Source organism: Pteropus medius, unplaced genomic scaffold (assembly GCF_902729225.1).
Source record: "Pteropus medius unplaced genomic scaffold, Ma_sr-lr_union100, whole genome shotgun sequence".
In the NCBI taxonomy this organism is placed as follows: domain Eukaryota; kingdom Metazoa; phylum Chordata; class Mammalia; order Chiroptera; family Pteropodidae; genus Pteropus; species Pteropus medius.
The window spans coordinates 4,861,896-4,876,949 of record NW_024356336.1 but is presented as its reverse complement, the minus strand read 5'-3'; the positions used below and the strand labels follow the sequence as shown (position 1 = coordinate 4,876,949).

Below are 15,054 nucleotides of genomic sequence, written 5' to 3'. Positions count from 1 at the left end.
CAAAATAAAATGTTCTCTATTTTAGGAAATGGGTCCTAAAAACTCTTACATCGCATACATAGAAGATCACAGTGGGAATGGAACCTTCGTAAATAGAGAGCTTGTAGGGAAAGGAAGACGCCTTCCTTTAAATAACAATTCTGAAATTGCACTTTCCGTATGGAGTAATAAAGGTAATATTATCATCTGGTTATCAGAATTTTTTTTCTCCCATATAAAGGAAAATTGACATTGTGTTCTTTGCAGAATATGGTTTAGGTAAATAAAGTACAGTTAGTATTCAAGATTAACTCAGTTGTGTTTTTAAATTATGAAAAAGTTCTATCAAGACAAATTTTCTAAGGTTTAATTGGTTTGGTTAATTTTATTTAAAGCTGTATGCTCTCCCTTGAATTATCATGTTGCTTAAAATAGTTTATAGTTCATTGGTTGTTGCATTTTATATCATGTCAGCCTTAGATGTCTATGAGTTGTTTTATGTTTTAGGCCATTAATTCCTCTCCCTTCCTCATTTTTCCCTTCAGTCCTTCTGAAACTCATTCATTTCTATATATATTTATTGAACTCCTATTATATGTCAGGCGTTAGGCTGTAGGTTTTTCTGGAAGAATCTTAATTTAGATCTTGCACCTTAAATACTGCTTGGTTATCCTCTGAAAGTGGAGATGTTTATCATCATCATCAGGTAGGTAGCATTGTATAAGTATCCACTCCTAAAACTTCATTAATAACACATCTAAAACAAATAATTTTCATTCAGTGCAAAAAATTCATCTAGAAAGTATAATTGACAAAAACAACCTACAGAGTTCAACATAACTCACAGTGATTTTCAATCCTTGAACAAGAGGAATACTCTTGGTTCTTTAATTAAAAGAAAAAAACACGCACAGAACTTTCCAAAACTATCTGGGATTTGAGTGACTTGGAAAGGTATGAGTATGTATGAGTTTAACACCTCGAAAATACAGATTCCCACAGGCACTGTCCCACAAATTCTGATTCAGTAGTTCTAGGGATTTAAAAAATCCTGCCCAGGTGATTCTCATGCAGTCAGTCTTCAGACTGGCATCTGAGGACTATGGCCATCCTGGGGATTCTAATGTACATTTTATGATTGCCTTAGTTTTCTGCGTTTCTATTTTGTTTCCTATCTGATAATTACAGTCAGGGCAGCTGCAAAGGATTTTGCTGTTTGAGAGCACCTGGTTGAAGGGGCAGCTGGGTGCTGAAATTTGGCCTGTCCTCCTCTTGACAAGCTGTGTGCCACCTTTTTCTCAATTGTCTGCCCAAGGGACACCTCTTCTAATTTGAACAAAGGTGTTATATAGGCTAAGGGCGGCCCTGAGTGAAATAGATCAAACTAGTACTCTGCAGACTGCATTCAGCTTATTGACATTGTATTAGCATGAAACTCTAGATCTGTTTGAAAAAGTGAACTATCTGGCCACACAGAGCCTGTAATCCCATAACTTGAGGATTTGCAAGTGAGAGTAGAGGCTGCCTCCATTAGATGGGTGATGTGTTTAACCATTCAGGTCCCCACTGCTCTATGTTGTCTTACACTCAACCCAGCCTAAACTGGCTTTTGTTGGGAGCTGAGTTTGCAGCCTCTGAAGTAGACCTTGACATTTGTGAGAACTACATCTCCAGAGCCCCTCAGTTACCAGATTCTCAGAGGCCACTGGAATATCTAGGTTCTTAAATGGTCGTATCCTGGGTGGCTAGTAGGTCTCATTCACTAGGCAAGTAAGTATCTTATCTCATAAGGACCAACTTGGAATGATGCACACTGAGGTGGCTCAAATTTGTGCCACAGACTGGAGCTCTAGGTGACTCCAGGGTGGTCAAAAGCCATCACCTAAAATCTGTTAAACTCAAGGGTCTTAACAAATTTTACTCTTTCAAGATATTATGGGCAGTTGCAAATTTACTGTTGATGACTTTGTAGAACTGAAATGTTTGATAACTCGTTTTAGGCTTGGCCCACATGGATAGGTAAATTATTAAATGAATAGTTTTTTGTTGTTTTCTTTTTCTGAGTTACAACTTAAATAATGGAGAAATAAAGGGGAATTTGAGGGGAAATGCTATTTGTTTAACTTTAGAAAATGTCTGATATGTAAAGATATAACTGGGTAAGAGGAGATAATGCAGTTATGGTGACCAGTGGTCTAATTTTTACTGAGATGTTTATCTATATGCATAGAACATTTTTTTCTAGGCTCAAATGAATTACTTTTTGGTTCTGGTCTTGTGTTAGTGCATAGGTATTTTAGCGTGATTGATTAATCTATTCTGAGGTCAAGGAATAAGGCTAGGTTTATGTATGGATTTCTGCAGCATAAGAAGGAAGATGCTGTGTATTTCCATTGAAGAATGAAATTTGACTGTCATCATTTCCCGTGGGTTTCATGATATGTGTTAGCCAGCTAAATAATTCCTTTAGGATTAGATGTTCAGTTAAAACAATTGTTTTATATTCCATATGTTTACTAAATTTTAGGACCACTTATTTTTTCTTTATCAAATGAATTAATGAGACCTATTTCTGCCCTTTTTCCCTTAGTTTTTGTATTTTTTGATCTGACTGTAGATGATCAGTCAGTTTATCCCAAGGAATTAAGAGACGAATACATCATGTCAAAAACTCTTGGAAGGTAATTTATTTTTTCTTATGGAAATTGCACTTAATTTTTTCCTAAACATTTGTCATTGCTTAGATTTTTATTCCTAGTTTTTAACATCTATTTATAACATACTTGTAGGGCACTGATTTGTGATAGGTATGTTATTGATTTAATAATGATCAATTGAAATAATTAGTTTTTTCTTAAAATTTTTATCTATTACAACTTTTAAAAATCAGTTTTAGTGAGACATAATTCACATACTATATAATTCGCTATTTAAAGTGTACATTTCAGTGGTGTTTAATATATTCACAGAGTTGTGAAACCTTTAGCATAATTTTAGAACATTTTCATTACCTTCCAAAAAGAAATATTTACTGCATTTCTGCCTTCTTCAGAATTTGTGACACCTTGGGAAGTGAAATGAAACTGACTATTGAATAGAACAAAGTTCTCAAAATTTTTGGTCTCAGGACTCCATATAGTCTTAAAAATTACCAAGGACCCCAAAGAGCTTTTGTCCATGTGGCTTAAATCTGTTGTATTTACTATGTTAGAAATTAAAATGGAGACACATTAATATTTATTCATTAAAAAATAAGCTCACTATGTTACAATGAATAACTTTTTAATGAAAAAGAATTATTTTTAAAAAGATTAGTGAGAAGAGAGGTGTTTCACACTTTTGCAAATCTCTTTAATATCTAGCTTACTAGAAAATGGCTAGATCCTGATAATTTGCTTCTTCATTTGGTCTGTTTTGATATCACATGCTGTGTACCATGTAACCTCTGGAAAACTATATACTTATGAGAAAATGAGAATGAAAAAGGCAAATAATGTCTTATAGGCAATATTATTCTGAAAATAGTTTTAACTTTGTGGACACCCCAAATGGGTCTTGGGGTGCTTTAGGGGTTGCCTGATTATACTTTGAGAACCATGTCCTGAGGGAAGGTGTTCAGGACACCTTTTACCACATTATACAATATCCATCACCCTCCCATTCCTTCCCCACCCCCAGAGGCCTTTCTACCTCTTGATAATTTTAGAAACATGAAAGTAGAAAATAATAGAAGAAAATAATCACCCGTGTTCCTGCCACATAAAATCAAGCAGAGTACACTCTTCATGACCATCTATGAGACATATTTTAGTTTATGGACATCAAATTCAGTAATTCATTGTTGTCTCTATATTTGCATTGGCTGCTTGCAAGCTCACAGCCAAATCTGTGCCAGCTCTTAAGAAATGTGTGGGACTCTATTTTTCCTAAGGGAGGATTCAACGCATCTAACTTTTAGTAGGTGACAGAAACTTATATGAGTCAGTTAAGAAAAAAAATTTATTGGCTCTTATAACTGGGAAATACAGGGGCACAGCTGACTTCAGGCATGGCCGGACCAGGAGGCTTTTAAGCTTTATATTACATTTTGAGTTCTGATTTTCGGTTTGGCTCTATCTATGCCTATATCTAAGGGCTCCCACAGTGTTGCCAGGGCCCTGGCTCCATCTCTTAATTCAGCTACTCTTTGTTGCCCTCCTATAGAATTGCTCTCTCTGTGTGGCAGGAAAAATGGCTTCCAAGAGCCACACATTCATATTTTCTTTCTTCTAGAAACCACAGCAAAGAGAACTGTTTTTCTCCAAATATCAGTATTTGATCCCAGGGAAAAACCCTGATTGGCTTAATTTTACATGTCCACCCCATGATTCCAGGGTATTGTACTATTATAGACACTCCATAAGAGCTACATGAATTCAGGGAAGATTTCTCAGGCAAAAGGTGGCTGTTACCAGCAGAAGGGGAATTGGAAAATGTTTTGAGAGGACTACTCTCACACAATATACAAACATTAACTCAAAGTGGAATGAAAATGAAATGTAAGAGGTAAAACTATTAAACTATAAGACAACTCTTTATGACCTTTGATTTGGCAGTGGTTTCTTAAATGAGGTACCAAAAGCACAAGCAACAAAAGAAAAAAGATAAATTAGGCTTCATTAAATTTAAGAACTTTTGTGCATCAAAAGACATTGTCAAGAGAGTGAAACACAGCTTACTGAATGAGAAAAAATACTTAAAAAGGATTTTGTATCCAGAATAGATAAAGAATTCTTACAACTCAGCAATAAAGAGATAACTCAGTTTAAAAATGGGCAAAGGATTTAAGTAGACATTTTTCTGAAGAAGATATACAAATGAGCAAAAAGCACATGAAAAGATGTTCGACATCATTAGTCATTAGAGAAATGCAAATGAAAACCACAATGAGATACCGCTACTAGGTTGACCATAATAAAGAAACGGAAAATGACAAGTGTTTGTGAAGATGCAGTGAAATTGGAATCCTTACATTCCTGGTGGGAATGTAAGATGGTATAGCCACTGTGGGAAATAATTTGGTGGTTTCTCAAAATAGAAACCACATTGAATTACCATATATGACCCAGCAATTCCCCTTGTAGGTCTATCTGCCCTCAATTGAAAACAGGTGTTCAAACAAAAACGTGTGCATGAATGTTCACTGCAGCTCTATTTGCAATAGCCAAAGGTGGAAACAGTGTCCACCAACAAATGAATGGATAAACAAATGTGATATATCCATACAACGAAATATTTAGCTACAGAAAAGAATGAAATACTGATACATCCTATAGCATGGATGAATCTTGAAAACATGCAAAGTGAAAGAAGCCAGACACCAAAGGCTACATATTTTATGAATCTATTGATAATGAGATATTTGATAATAGGTAAATTCATAGAGACAGAAAGCAGATTAGTGGTTGCTAGGGTCTGAGGGCAGGGTAGAATGGAGAGTGAACACTTAATGGTTATGGAATTTCAATTTGGGCTGATGGAAAAGTTCTGGAACTAGGTAGAGGTGATGGTTATACAACATTGTAGATGTATTTAATGCCACTGAATTTTTCACTTCACATTGATTACAGTGATAAATTTTATGTTCTGTATATACACAGTAAAAAAATGTCTTGGCAAACTCCTCACCCCACCCCCAAACACACAATAGTTATAATTGTCTACTTTAGGCAGGCAATGAGTGATTGATACTTGGGTAGGCATTACCTCAGACTGACCTAAGCTTTGGAGAACAGAGCCTACGTAGGATTGTGTACTAGATGACATTCCTCCATTATAGTATCCCAATTAATTACAAATCTTTGAGAGTTTGTCATAAGCAGGTTAATTGTGTAATTAACTTGTAATGGTGTAATTTTGTTTTTTTAGGTATTGTGATTTTATTTAGGGTATAATTCTTGGCATCAACTACTTTCGTACTTCCTTTGAAGGAAGAAAATAAGAAATAAATACATCAATGAAAGTAATTCATTTACAGATGCTGCTTGTTGTAACTTGTTTCAGACATCATTTTTGACAAAAATTTTGTTCTTTTGATGTTTCTCTGATCTCTGGGACAAGTCATTGCTCTCCTATTTGTTCTTTGTGTCTTTCTAAGAATTTCACCATCTGAAGTGACAGGAAGACTTAAGTTGATAACACTCAGCTCAAAAAGTAGAATTTGGAGCTGATTCATTGTTCTTAGAAGGTCCACATTCACTTATGCCCTTGACATTTTATGTTGGTGAGGTTTCACCGTGTTCTATGAAAATGGGGACAATGGAAGTATTGTGTATGGACCGTCTTTAACTTGGAAATAGTTGAAGCCAACTCAGGAGCGGCGGTTCTCCTGATTAAAAACATTCTGACAATCTCTTTCTATGTTTTTCCCTGTAGTGGTGCCTGTGGTGAGGTGAAGCTAGCTTTTGAGAGGAAAACATGTAAGAAAGTAGCCATAAAGATCATCAGCAAAAGGAAGTTTGCTATCGGCTCTGAGAGAGAAACAGTAAGTACCTGTGTTTGTGGCTGCTCAGCTGTTCTTAACACTTCATGTTCCAAAATAATTTTAGAATGGTGATTTTCAATGTTGAGAAGAAAATACTGCTCAGATATATGAATTTGTATTAAAGAGCATTGAAATACTTGAGTGTATTCAACTAATCTAGAAACTTATAGAGAATTCGGTTCCAAAAAGTATTTGGTTGTACATAGTAATATACTTGCAGGAAGTTGTTTTTTTTTTCCTTCTTCCAAGTTGTTGCAAGACTGTTTTTACAATAAGTGAAAGGAAATTAGGAAAAAAAAATCCAGCCATATCCCTGCCACTATAACCCCACAGCTGTTTTCAGTTTTCCTTTCCCTTCTAGTCTTTGTTCATATGAGTTCGTGTTTTTAGATGGTTGAAATCACATTGTATATACAATTTTGTATTTTACTTTTCCATAGAAGCATCGATGCATAAACTTTCTCCTAATAGATGGTCAAGTCTCTATTTCATCAACTTTATCATAATTTATTCAACCATTTCTTTGGTTGATCATTTAGACAATTTCTAATTCTTTGCTCTTTCTGATAATGTGGCAGTGAGTCTTAGTGTTTATAGATTTTAAAAATCTTAATTAAATTACGTCTCTATTTCATCAACTTTATCATAATTAATTCAACCATTTCTTTGGTTGATCATTTAGATAATTTCTAATTCTTTGCTCTTTCTGATAATGTGGCAGTGAGTCTTAGTGTTTATAGATTTTAAAAATCTTAATTAAATTATTCATTACTTTTTATATGCTAGCCATTCATTTTATTACATTTTGTATAACACACTTTTACTGCGTGAGTGAAATAGCCAAATGTATTGGTCTTTCAACACATGACCTAACAAAGTAATGTAAAATGCGACCTGTAATCACGTTTTCCTTTGCGACCAGCTGTTTCTGGGTATTATATTTTAACATTCTTTAAAGATCATTTTTTTCCCCACAAGACAATGCCATTCTCACATGGCAAGAGGAATTTCCTTTCTGTGTTCACTTTGTTATCGATCTTTTCCCTTGTGATTCTGGATTTGATTCCCATTTTGGGGGGAAGAAAATACCTCCCAGATTCTTAATGACTTGGAGCAAAATTTTAGTTTCATCTTTCAAATCGTATTGTACTCTTTTAGACCTCTCTATCATCAGAGCACACCCTGACTTGGTAATTAGTTTAACGGCTTACAGGAAGAGGCCGGCTTTTAAAATTAAACATCTGTGTTTCTTAGCTGAAGTCCATTTTACATAAATATGTAATTCTATATCCTCTGTGCTTGTGGAGGGTGTAGCCCATGAGGTTGAGTAACTTGATTCATCCTTTTGGAATTGTAATGGAGAACAACTTCAGTACCCTGAAGCTTCCTCCAGTTAAGAGTCTCAGTAAATACGTCAGCCTGTAGTTGAAATTAAAAACCATTTTTGCTCTGTTATGAGAAATTTGACTTGATATTTTTTTTCATGCAGTTTAATTAAATAGCTTTTGTCTGGACTTTTCTTGTTTTATCATTTTTATGAATGCATACAATTCTATAGCTAATGCGAACAGAGCTTAACAGGTAAGCATGAGAACAGTGGAAACGCTCGTTTCTGGCTGTGGGAACTAGAGCAAGTGGCTTCCTTTCTCTGAGCCTCAGTTGCCCCATCTGTAAAATGGGAATAATTATAGAACTCAGTTCTATAATTATTTGGGGATTATGAGAATTACGGGAGATGACCCTTTTAAATAAAGAGCTTGGTATAAAGCCTGCTCACTTATTGAATGCTTCCTATTTGCCAAGCACTTTACAGAGTGATTTTAGGTAAGTTTAAATCATTGACCTCTAGGCCTTGATTTCTCTGCATGAGTAGAGTTGGGTCTGGAACTAAGGCAGTGTATACTCAACTAAGTCTAATTGTAAATATTTTCTAAATATCAGCTATTATTATTATTAATAAACTCTAATGATATTTTATTTATCAAAGGATCCAGCTCTCAACGTTGAAACAGAAATAGAAATTTTGAAAAAATTAAATCATGTAAGTATTGTTGTAAAATATGAACCATACTTAAAATCATTTAGCACAAAATATGGGAGGAGTACAAAGCATTTCAATGTGACAAAGCTAGTATTTACCTGAGTTCCTTAATTGTGTGTGTACATGTGTATACATGTGAATGCATATGTGTGTTTAACTGTCATTTAGCTAAAAAGAGCATTCCTCTGAATTTTTGAAAGAACAATACTGTGTAAAGATTTTATGATTAAATAATGATGTGATTTTACACTGACTTAGTTCTTGAACAAAAGGCATAGTAAATCTCCTAAATTTTATATCTCTAGGGATTTTATCAACTGATTATGTTGGGACGACAATGCTAATTTGGTAAATTTGGTTTAATTATACCTGAAGTTTTAACTCATATAAATACCTTTTGATGGTGCTGATTTCCATTTACCTCAGTTGGAGTAAATCACATAAATATAAGGGTATTTAATCTAGATGACAACAACCTGTCCTTAAATCTGATTAAAAGGTGTCAATGGCCTCATTGAGTATTAATAGTATTAATAGTCCCTGATTACTTTGTCTCAATGGAAAGTGTCTGACTTTAAAGATGTGAAAAGAGAACGTTTGAGTTGTAGGATTGATCCCGTCTTCCTTTTTATTGCTCTTTTCATTTCTTCATTAATTCATGAGCCCCCTGAAGTCATGAGCTAGGTAGGCATTGGAGTGAAACTTGAAACAAGGCCTCCTGTCTGTCCGGCTAAGGATTGTCTTATTCGGTTTTTTACCTCCAGACAACAAAAAGATTTCTTCTCTCTTCTTTCACTTCCTCAAATCCTCCAAACAAGTAGAAATTAAGAACGAATCTCTGCCATCGACACAACAATTCAACAAGTTCCTTTAGAACTCATGGGTAGATCTGAAAACACTTGAGAATCCAAGTGGCTGATCCCCACCCCGCTGCTTGACTTTCTTCTAATTACCTTGCAACTTCTTCCTCTTCCCCGAATTCACCTCCTTTTTTCAAAGGCATCTAGAATCTCTCATTAAAGAGAGGAACCCTCCAATTTTCTGGAGCGGGGTAGCTTCAAACATACCCCTAAGATAAACACTTAGAATGCTTAGAGAATTTTCTGTCATGTCAGAGGATCCCCAAACATAACATTTATGTAAATAAATCCAATGTCCACTGCAGTTGAGAGGAATTTAGAACCCCAAAGAAAGTACCTAGAGATAATACATGGTAATTTACAAGGGCACATGGAAGCCCTTGGGAATTAAGTATGGGCTCATGAGTTTGTTTGCAGGAACAACGAGTAGTGAGAGCGTGAGTAAAACATATTGTGCCGGACTCTCTTCTAGGCCTGGGCAGTGGTCAGCACAGATGGACTTGGTCATCCCTTTCCTCATGTGGCTTCAGTCTAGTGGAGAGACAGAGCTGGGTTCCCATCATACCTCTATCACCTGGCTCTGAGAAGGTCATTTCACTTGTCAGAGCTTCTGTTTTCTTATCTGTACAGTGGAGACAATAAGGATACATAACTCAAAGATCAGCATGAGAATTAAATATGAGATATGCTTGTAAAGCTTTCAGCACAGAGAACACTGAGGAATGATAGGTATCTGTAATTCCTTAATCTTTTACCTGTATGACCTAAGTGGAAGGTCTGGATTGTAGTCTCTTGTTCCTTAGAGACACTTTAAGCTGTGACAGCTCCAGCCAGTGACCCTGGGGATCACTTTATGCTCTATTATCTCCCAGCTATTCCCAGGTGGGCACTGCCTGTTATGAAGCCAAGCAAACCAGGAAGTTTTCATTCTTTCCTCTGATCTCTTTCTTTCCCATGTGCCTTCTCCTTTTTCTTTTATCAAAATATCACATGTGTATAAAGAGTCAGATACTGCTAAAAGGTTTATTATGCAAATAGCAGCTCCACATCCCTCTTAATGTCCCTCTGCTAACATTTTAAACATTTTAAAACTTTTTTAAAAAAGAATTTATCTCTATATTTCTACGTAATATACATAAACTGCTATCTCTTGATTTAATAATTTTAGGTAGTTTGTTGATTTTCTGTTATTCTTACATGAGAATTTTAGCTCCTTTCTGATCCTCTTAATATAATACTACAATGTCAATTCAATGTTTTCATTATTGTGACAATAACATGTTCATGCAGAGCCGAGTATACTATGATCATAGGTAAGGAGTGGTGAAGCTGTTTGCTCTCAGCCTGATCCCCATGGCCATTTGCTCCATGACTAAAATGTGGCTGGCAGGGTCTACACTTGGCAGGCACAGTGGGAGCAGGGTATATCTGATATTGATGTTGGTATTAATCTGGGCAGCATACGAATGTCTCCTGTGTGCCAGCTGCTATGCTGAGTGTTGGTCCAAGAAAGGTAAATAAGGCTCGACTTGGCCTACGCAGTGCCTGGTGAAGGGATACCTGTGCTTGGTGTTAGTTTCCTTTCTCCACCCTCCTGGAGTTCACAGCCTGGTGGGGAGACAGACACTGAAGATGTGGTGTGGGGCAGCACAGATTAGAACCACTGCATGGTGTGCGGTTGCATTGTAAGGAGGATATTTTAGCAGGGTCTGAGGCCTAGTGCGCCTGGAGGGCTGGATCATCAGGTAGGAGGATTGCACAAGCAAAGGTATGACACTGGGAAAGATGACAATGTTTGGGGCAGCTGAGAGAGGAGGATGCATGGGACCAGGAGCAGGATATGAGGCTGGGATAGTGGGTGAGGGCAGGACAAGGCTGGGTCATGAAGGCCTGGCCTCTGTGAAGTTGAATTTTAGCCTCTAGGCGGCACAGAGCCAAGGTTGTTCGTCTTGTCTTTCTTCTGCCTCTCTATTACTTATTCCCTTCTTCTCAGTGCTCTCCTTCCTTCGAGTATTTTAAAATTATATTTAACACATGTAAAGTAATAAATGTAAACTACAAAGCAAAACAATAAAATGAACACCTTCGGACTCACTAACTTAAGAATGAAAACTTGACCCTGCAATTGAAGCACCTCACATTCTTTGAAATCTGTCATTACTTGCCTTTTCCACTTGACAATGTGTTTCCAAGATCCACTGTGCTGGGAGAAGCAGTGGGGCGGGCGTTCATTCACTGCTGTATAATAGTTCATGGAAAGGTACCACTTGGAGGATTTTCGTTAGAGTGATGAATGTGATGAAATTTGCTTTGTAGGAAGATCATTCTGGAGAGTTTTGCTACTCTTTAAAATCTAAAAATCTTATAGCTCTCTTCTCTTTAATTCCACAATCTTCCTCTGTGCTGAGGGATGGGGGCAGGTCCTTGATAGGTACTCACCACATCTCTTACTTCTTCCAACCACTGAGCTTTACTGTCTGTCTCTTTTTCTGTAAAAACAATAGGTGTGTTTTCTAAGCAGAACATCATACTATTAAATATACATTTTAAACTGGACATTTCTGCTCTGCTTTGTTCTTCAATATTCTTTTATGCATCCTGCATTGATCAGAGGTCACAAACGATCAGTCATGTGTGTATCTCCCTCACTCCACAGATGTGTTTAGAGTTCTCAGGAAACTGGAATGTCCTTCTTCCTTTGAAAAATGGGAGGATCTTGCCACCTGGGGTTCCTGTTCCCCTGGGGTTCCAGTTGTGAAGAACTGAATGAGCCTGCTATCTGGCTGCATGGCGGGGCTCCCCTCCTGGCCCACTTCTTTTCATGCTACTTGTCAGGCTCCTCCAGGTTTCTTAGGTGTCCTTGAGTACCTGTGCTCTGGGGCAGTGAGAAGGAAGGCTGGGGAGAGACTGGCTTTCCTTCCTTGGTGCTATTCTGTGTGTGAAACATTAACCAGTCTGTCACCAACTTGGTTGTGTGGAGAGTTTCTTGTACATTCTCATTGAGGAGCCAGGTAAATTCTGTTCTACTTTCTCCCCTGCATGAACATCAAAGTGTCCCAAGACATGAGGCCAAATGCCTGGCCTTGGCCTCTCTGACCCTCTGGGCAGATGTCCTGAGTCCTGCTTTTATGTATATCTTTTTGGGAGCATCTCACTACTTTTCCTATTTTCTCTCTTTTAGCCTTGTATCATCAAGATTAAAGACTTTTTTGATGCTGAAGATTATTATATTGTTTTGGAATTGTAAGTAGTAAGCTTTTCACTTGTTTCCATTTAAATGCTTATTTAAAGAATCTAATGTTGCTTAGCATTTCTCATCCTGGGAGACCATATATGAGTGTGGTGGTGGTGGGGCCTCAGAGTACGTGTGGGATTAGTATCATATCTGAAATCCCTCCAGTGTTTCCAAAGGCATGTGGCTTAGAGGTTTTGGGCCCTGGATCTGAGACCTGGGTTCGAATCCCACTCTGCAGGTACCTAGCTGACTGCCCATGGTTAGTTTAATTCCACTCTCAGAATCTCATTTTCTTGGTGTTAAATGGGGATAATCATGATACCCCATGTGCAGAGTTGTAAGGATTAAATGTAGTGAGAGGTAGAAAGCCCCTAGCAGAGCACCTGGCACATATAGGTGCTGAACAACAGGTGGATATTATTTCTCTGAAATACCTGCCTTGGTAGACCTATTGGCATGGGATCACAGTACCAGGTTGCAAGGTAATACCTGAATATCTTTCAAGTACTGGTTTACTTGCTTGCTGGTTTGTTTCAGTGTCCATAGAGTTCTGTTCTACTTGGTGTAACCAAAATAAATTCCTTTCCGATTCCTGGAAGAGGCCTATCTGATGTCCATATACAGTGTTTCTGGGAGCGGCTATTGGAGCAGACAGGCAAGGCTTTGCTTCTGAGTGACAGTGTCTGTGCATGTTGTCTATTAAGATTATATAGTAAACAACAGTCCTGATCATTAGCATTATGAGCGACTGGACAGCCCTTGTAGTGCTTGAGGGAATATCTGTTGCTATTAAATAGGAGATTGTTACCTGACTGGGTCTAGTTAAAACAGTGTAATAATAGTAATAACAATAATAATACAATTATAGTAACTGATACTAATTAAGCACTTATAGTGAGCCACTGCCCTAAGCTCTTTACGTGGATTGCCTCATTTAACCTTTGTAACAGTCATCCAGGTTACTTACAAATTACTGGCAGGTTGCTACTTTTAGTCTCACTTTACAGAAAAGGATACTAAAGTGCAGAGGGATTTGATAGCCTTGCCAAGCATCTGCGCTGTGCCAGGCACTATACCTACATCAGTTATCTCTGGATTTTGAAAATAGCCATCGAAGTAGGTGGGATCATCTCTATTTTTTAACTTGCCCAAAGTCCCCCAGCTGGGACGTTGTGGAGCTGGGATTCAGACCCGGTTGTCTGATTTTAGGTTCCTATTTGCCACTTTATAGCAGTCTCAGAGTCACCTGGGGTACGTGATAAAAATGCAAACTCTTGGGCCCTTCCTAATCTACTGAGGCACATTTTAAGAAACTCCCCAAGTGTCTCCAATGCCAATTGTACACTCTTTCCATCCTCTCTTGGTCCTTAGTTTCCTACAGAGACATCTTCATTATGGATGAGGCTTGTTACCTCATTGCCTTTACAATGGGAGTCAAGAGTGAATACAAATGGCAACTCTTTGCTTGTCTTAATGAGTTTGTTTTGTTTGTGTTATTATCATCCACCCAAGTGAGTTTCCTTCTAGCCATGAACCCCCTGCTTTGACAATGTGTTGCAGGATGGAAGGAGGTGAGCTATTTGACAGGGTGGTGGGGAATAAACGTCTGAAAGAAGCTACATGCAAACTGTATTTTTACCAGATGCTCCTGGCAGTACAGGTAAGAGAAACCTTCAGTTCTTTTGACAACCTAGTTTCTTGTAGGTGAATTACTCCCTGAATCAGATAGAAAGTGAGGGACTGTGGATGAAAAACTGGAGAGCAGAGAGCCTGCGTATGTGTTGTTTGTTCTGTTCTTGGTAAAAACATCCTACCTCTTTAACTCAGATGAGAAAGCTCTTGCTGTAAAGCTTAAGGAGTAAGAAAGGGTTAGTTAAAAGAAATAAACACACGGTCCCATGTGTCTTCTCTTTGGCTTAGAGTTATTTCTGGAGGGGCATTGATCTTTACTTCTGCCTGATCCTTGTATAAATTCCTCTTACCTCTCAGGGTGGGAACTGGGCAGGTATTAGAGTAAAGCTAGCAAGTTGGGGTGGTTGTGACAGATTGCTCGCTGTGGGCCAGTACTAGGTATTCCCTTCACAATGCAGCATCGTGTTAACAGCAGGCAGGCAGGCATTTTGCTCTGCCTTCTCTTCTCTATTCCATGAAAATGTTGGGTGGGTGTTGGGTGGAGGAATAGCATGTGGCATTTTCTGCTTTGAGGAACATCACTCCTTCGCAAATCAAATTGGTTCTGGCAATTCTCTGCCAAGGTTTCTTCCCTTGGAAACCTCCTCCATGTGGGAAACACAGTGACTGGGAGCAGCTCTTATACTGAGTGAGGATTGAGGGAGATTTTCTTGGGGTTGGTCCACCTTGCCTCGTTCTTCTTGGGGGATTCACCAGGTCCCAGTCCCAGTGCGAGTGTATTGGA

At 37.8% G+C, this 15,054-nt stretch overlaps 1 protein-coding gene across 6 annotated transcripts in view; it reads left to right on the top strand.

The window, feature by feature from the left end:
• The window catches only part of CHEK2 (checkpoint kinase 2), a 32,052-nt gene that overhangs the window by 8,286 nt on the left and 8,712 nt on the right, over window positions 1–15,054 (top strand). For 5 of the 6 annotated variants that reach the window (XR_005652602.1, XM_039861877.1, XM_039861874.1 and 2 more), the window contains 6 exons: window positions 26–173; window positions 2,570–2,660; window positions 6,394–6,502; window positions 8,490–8,543; window positions 12,585–12,646; window positions 14,199–14,298. Coding sequence is in view for 5 of the 6 variants with exons in the window: in XM_039861874.1 (XP_039717808.1) it covers window positions 26–173; window positions 2,570–2,660; window positions 6,394–6,502; window positions 8,490–8,543; window positions 12,585–12,646; window positions 14,199–14,298 (564 nt within the window). In the remaining variant the exon portion in view is untranslated. The remainder of the gene's footprint in view (window positions 1–25; window positions 174–2,569; window positions 2,661–6,393; window positions 6,503–8,489; window positions 8,544–12,584; window positions 12,647–14,198; window positions 14,299–15,054) is intronic. The other variant, XM_039861876.1, reaches the window with a different exon arrangement.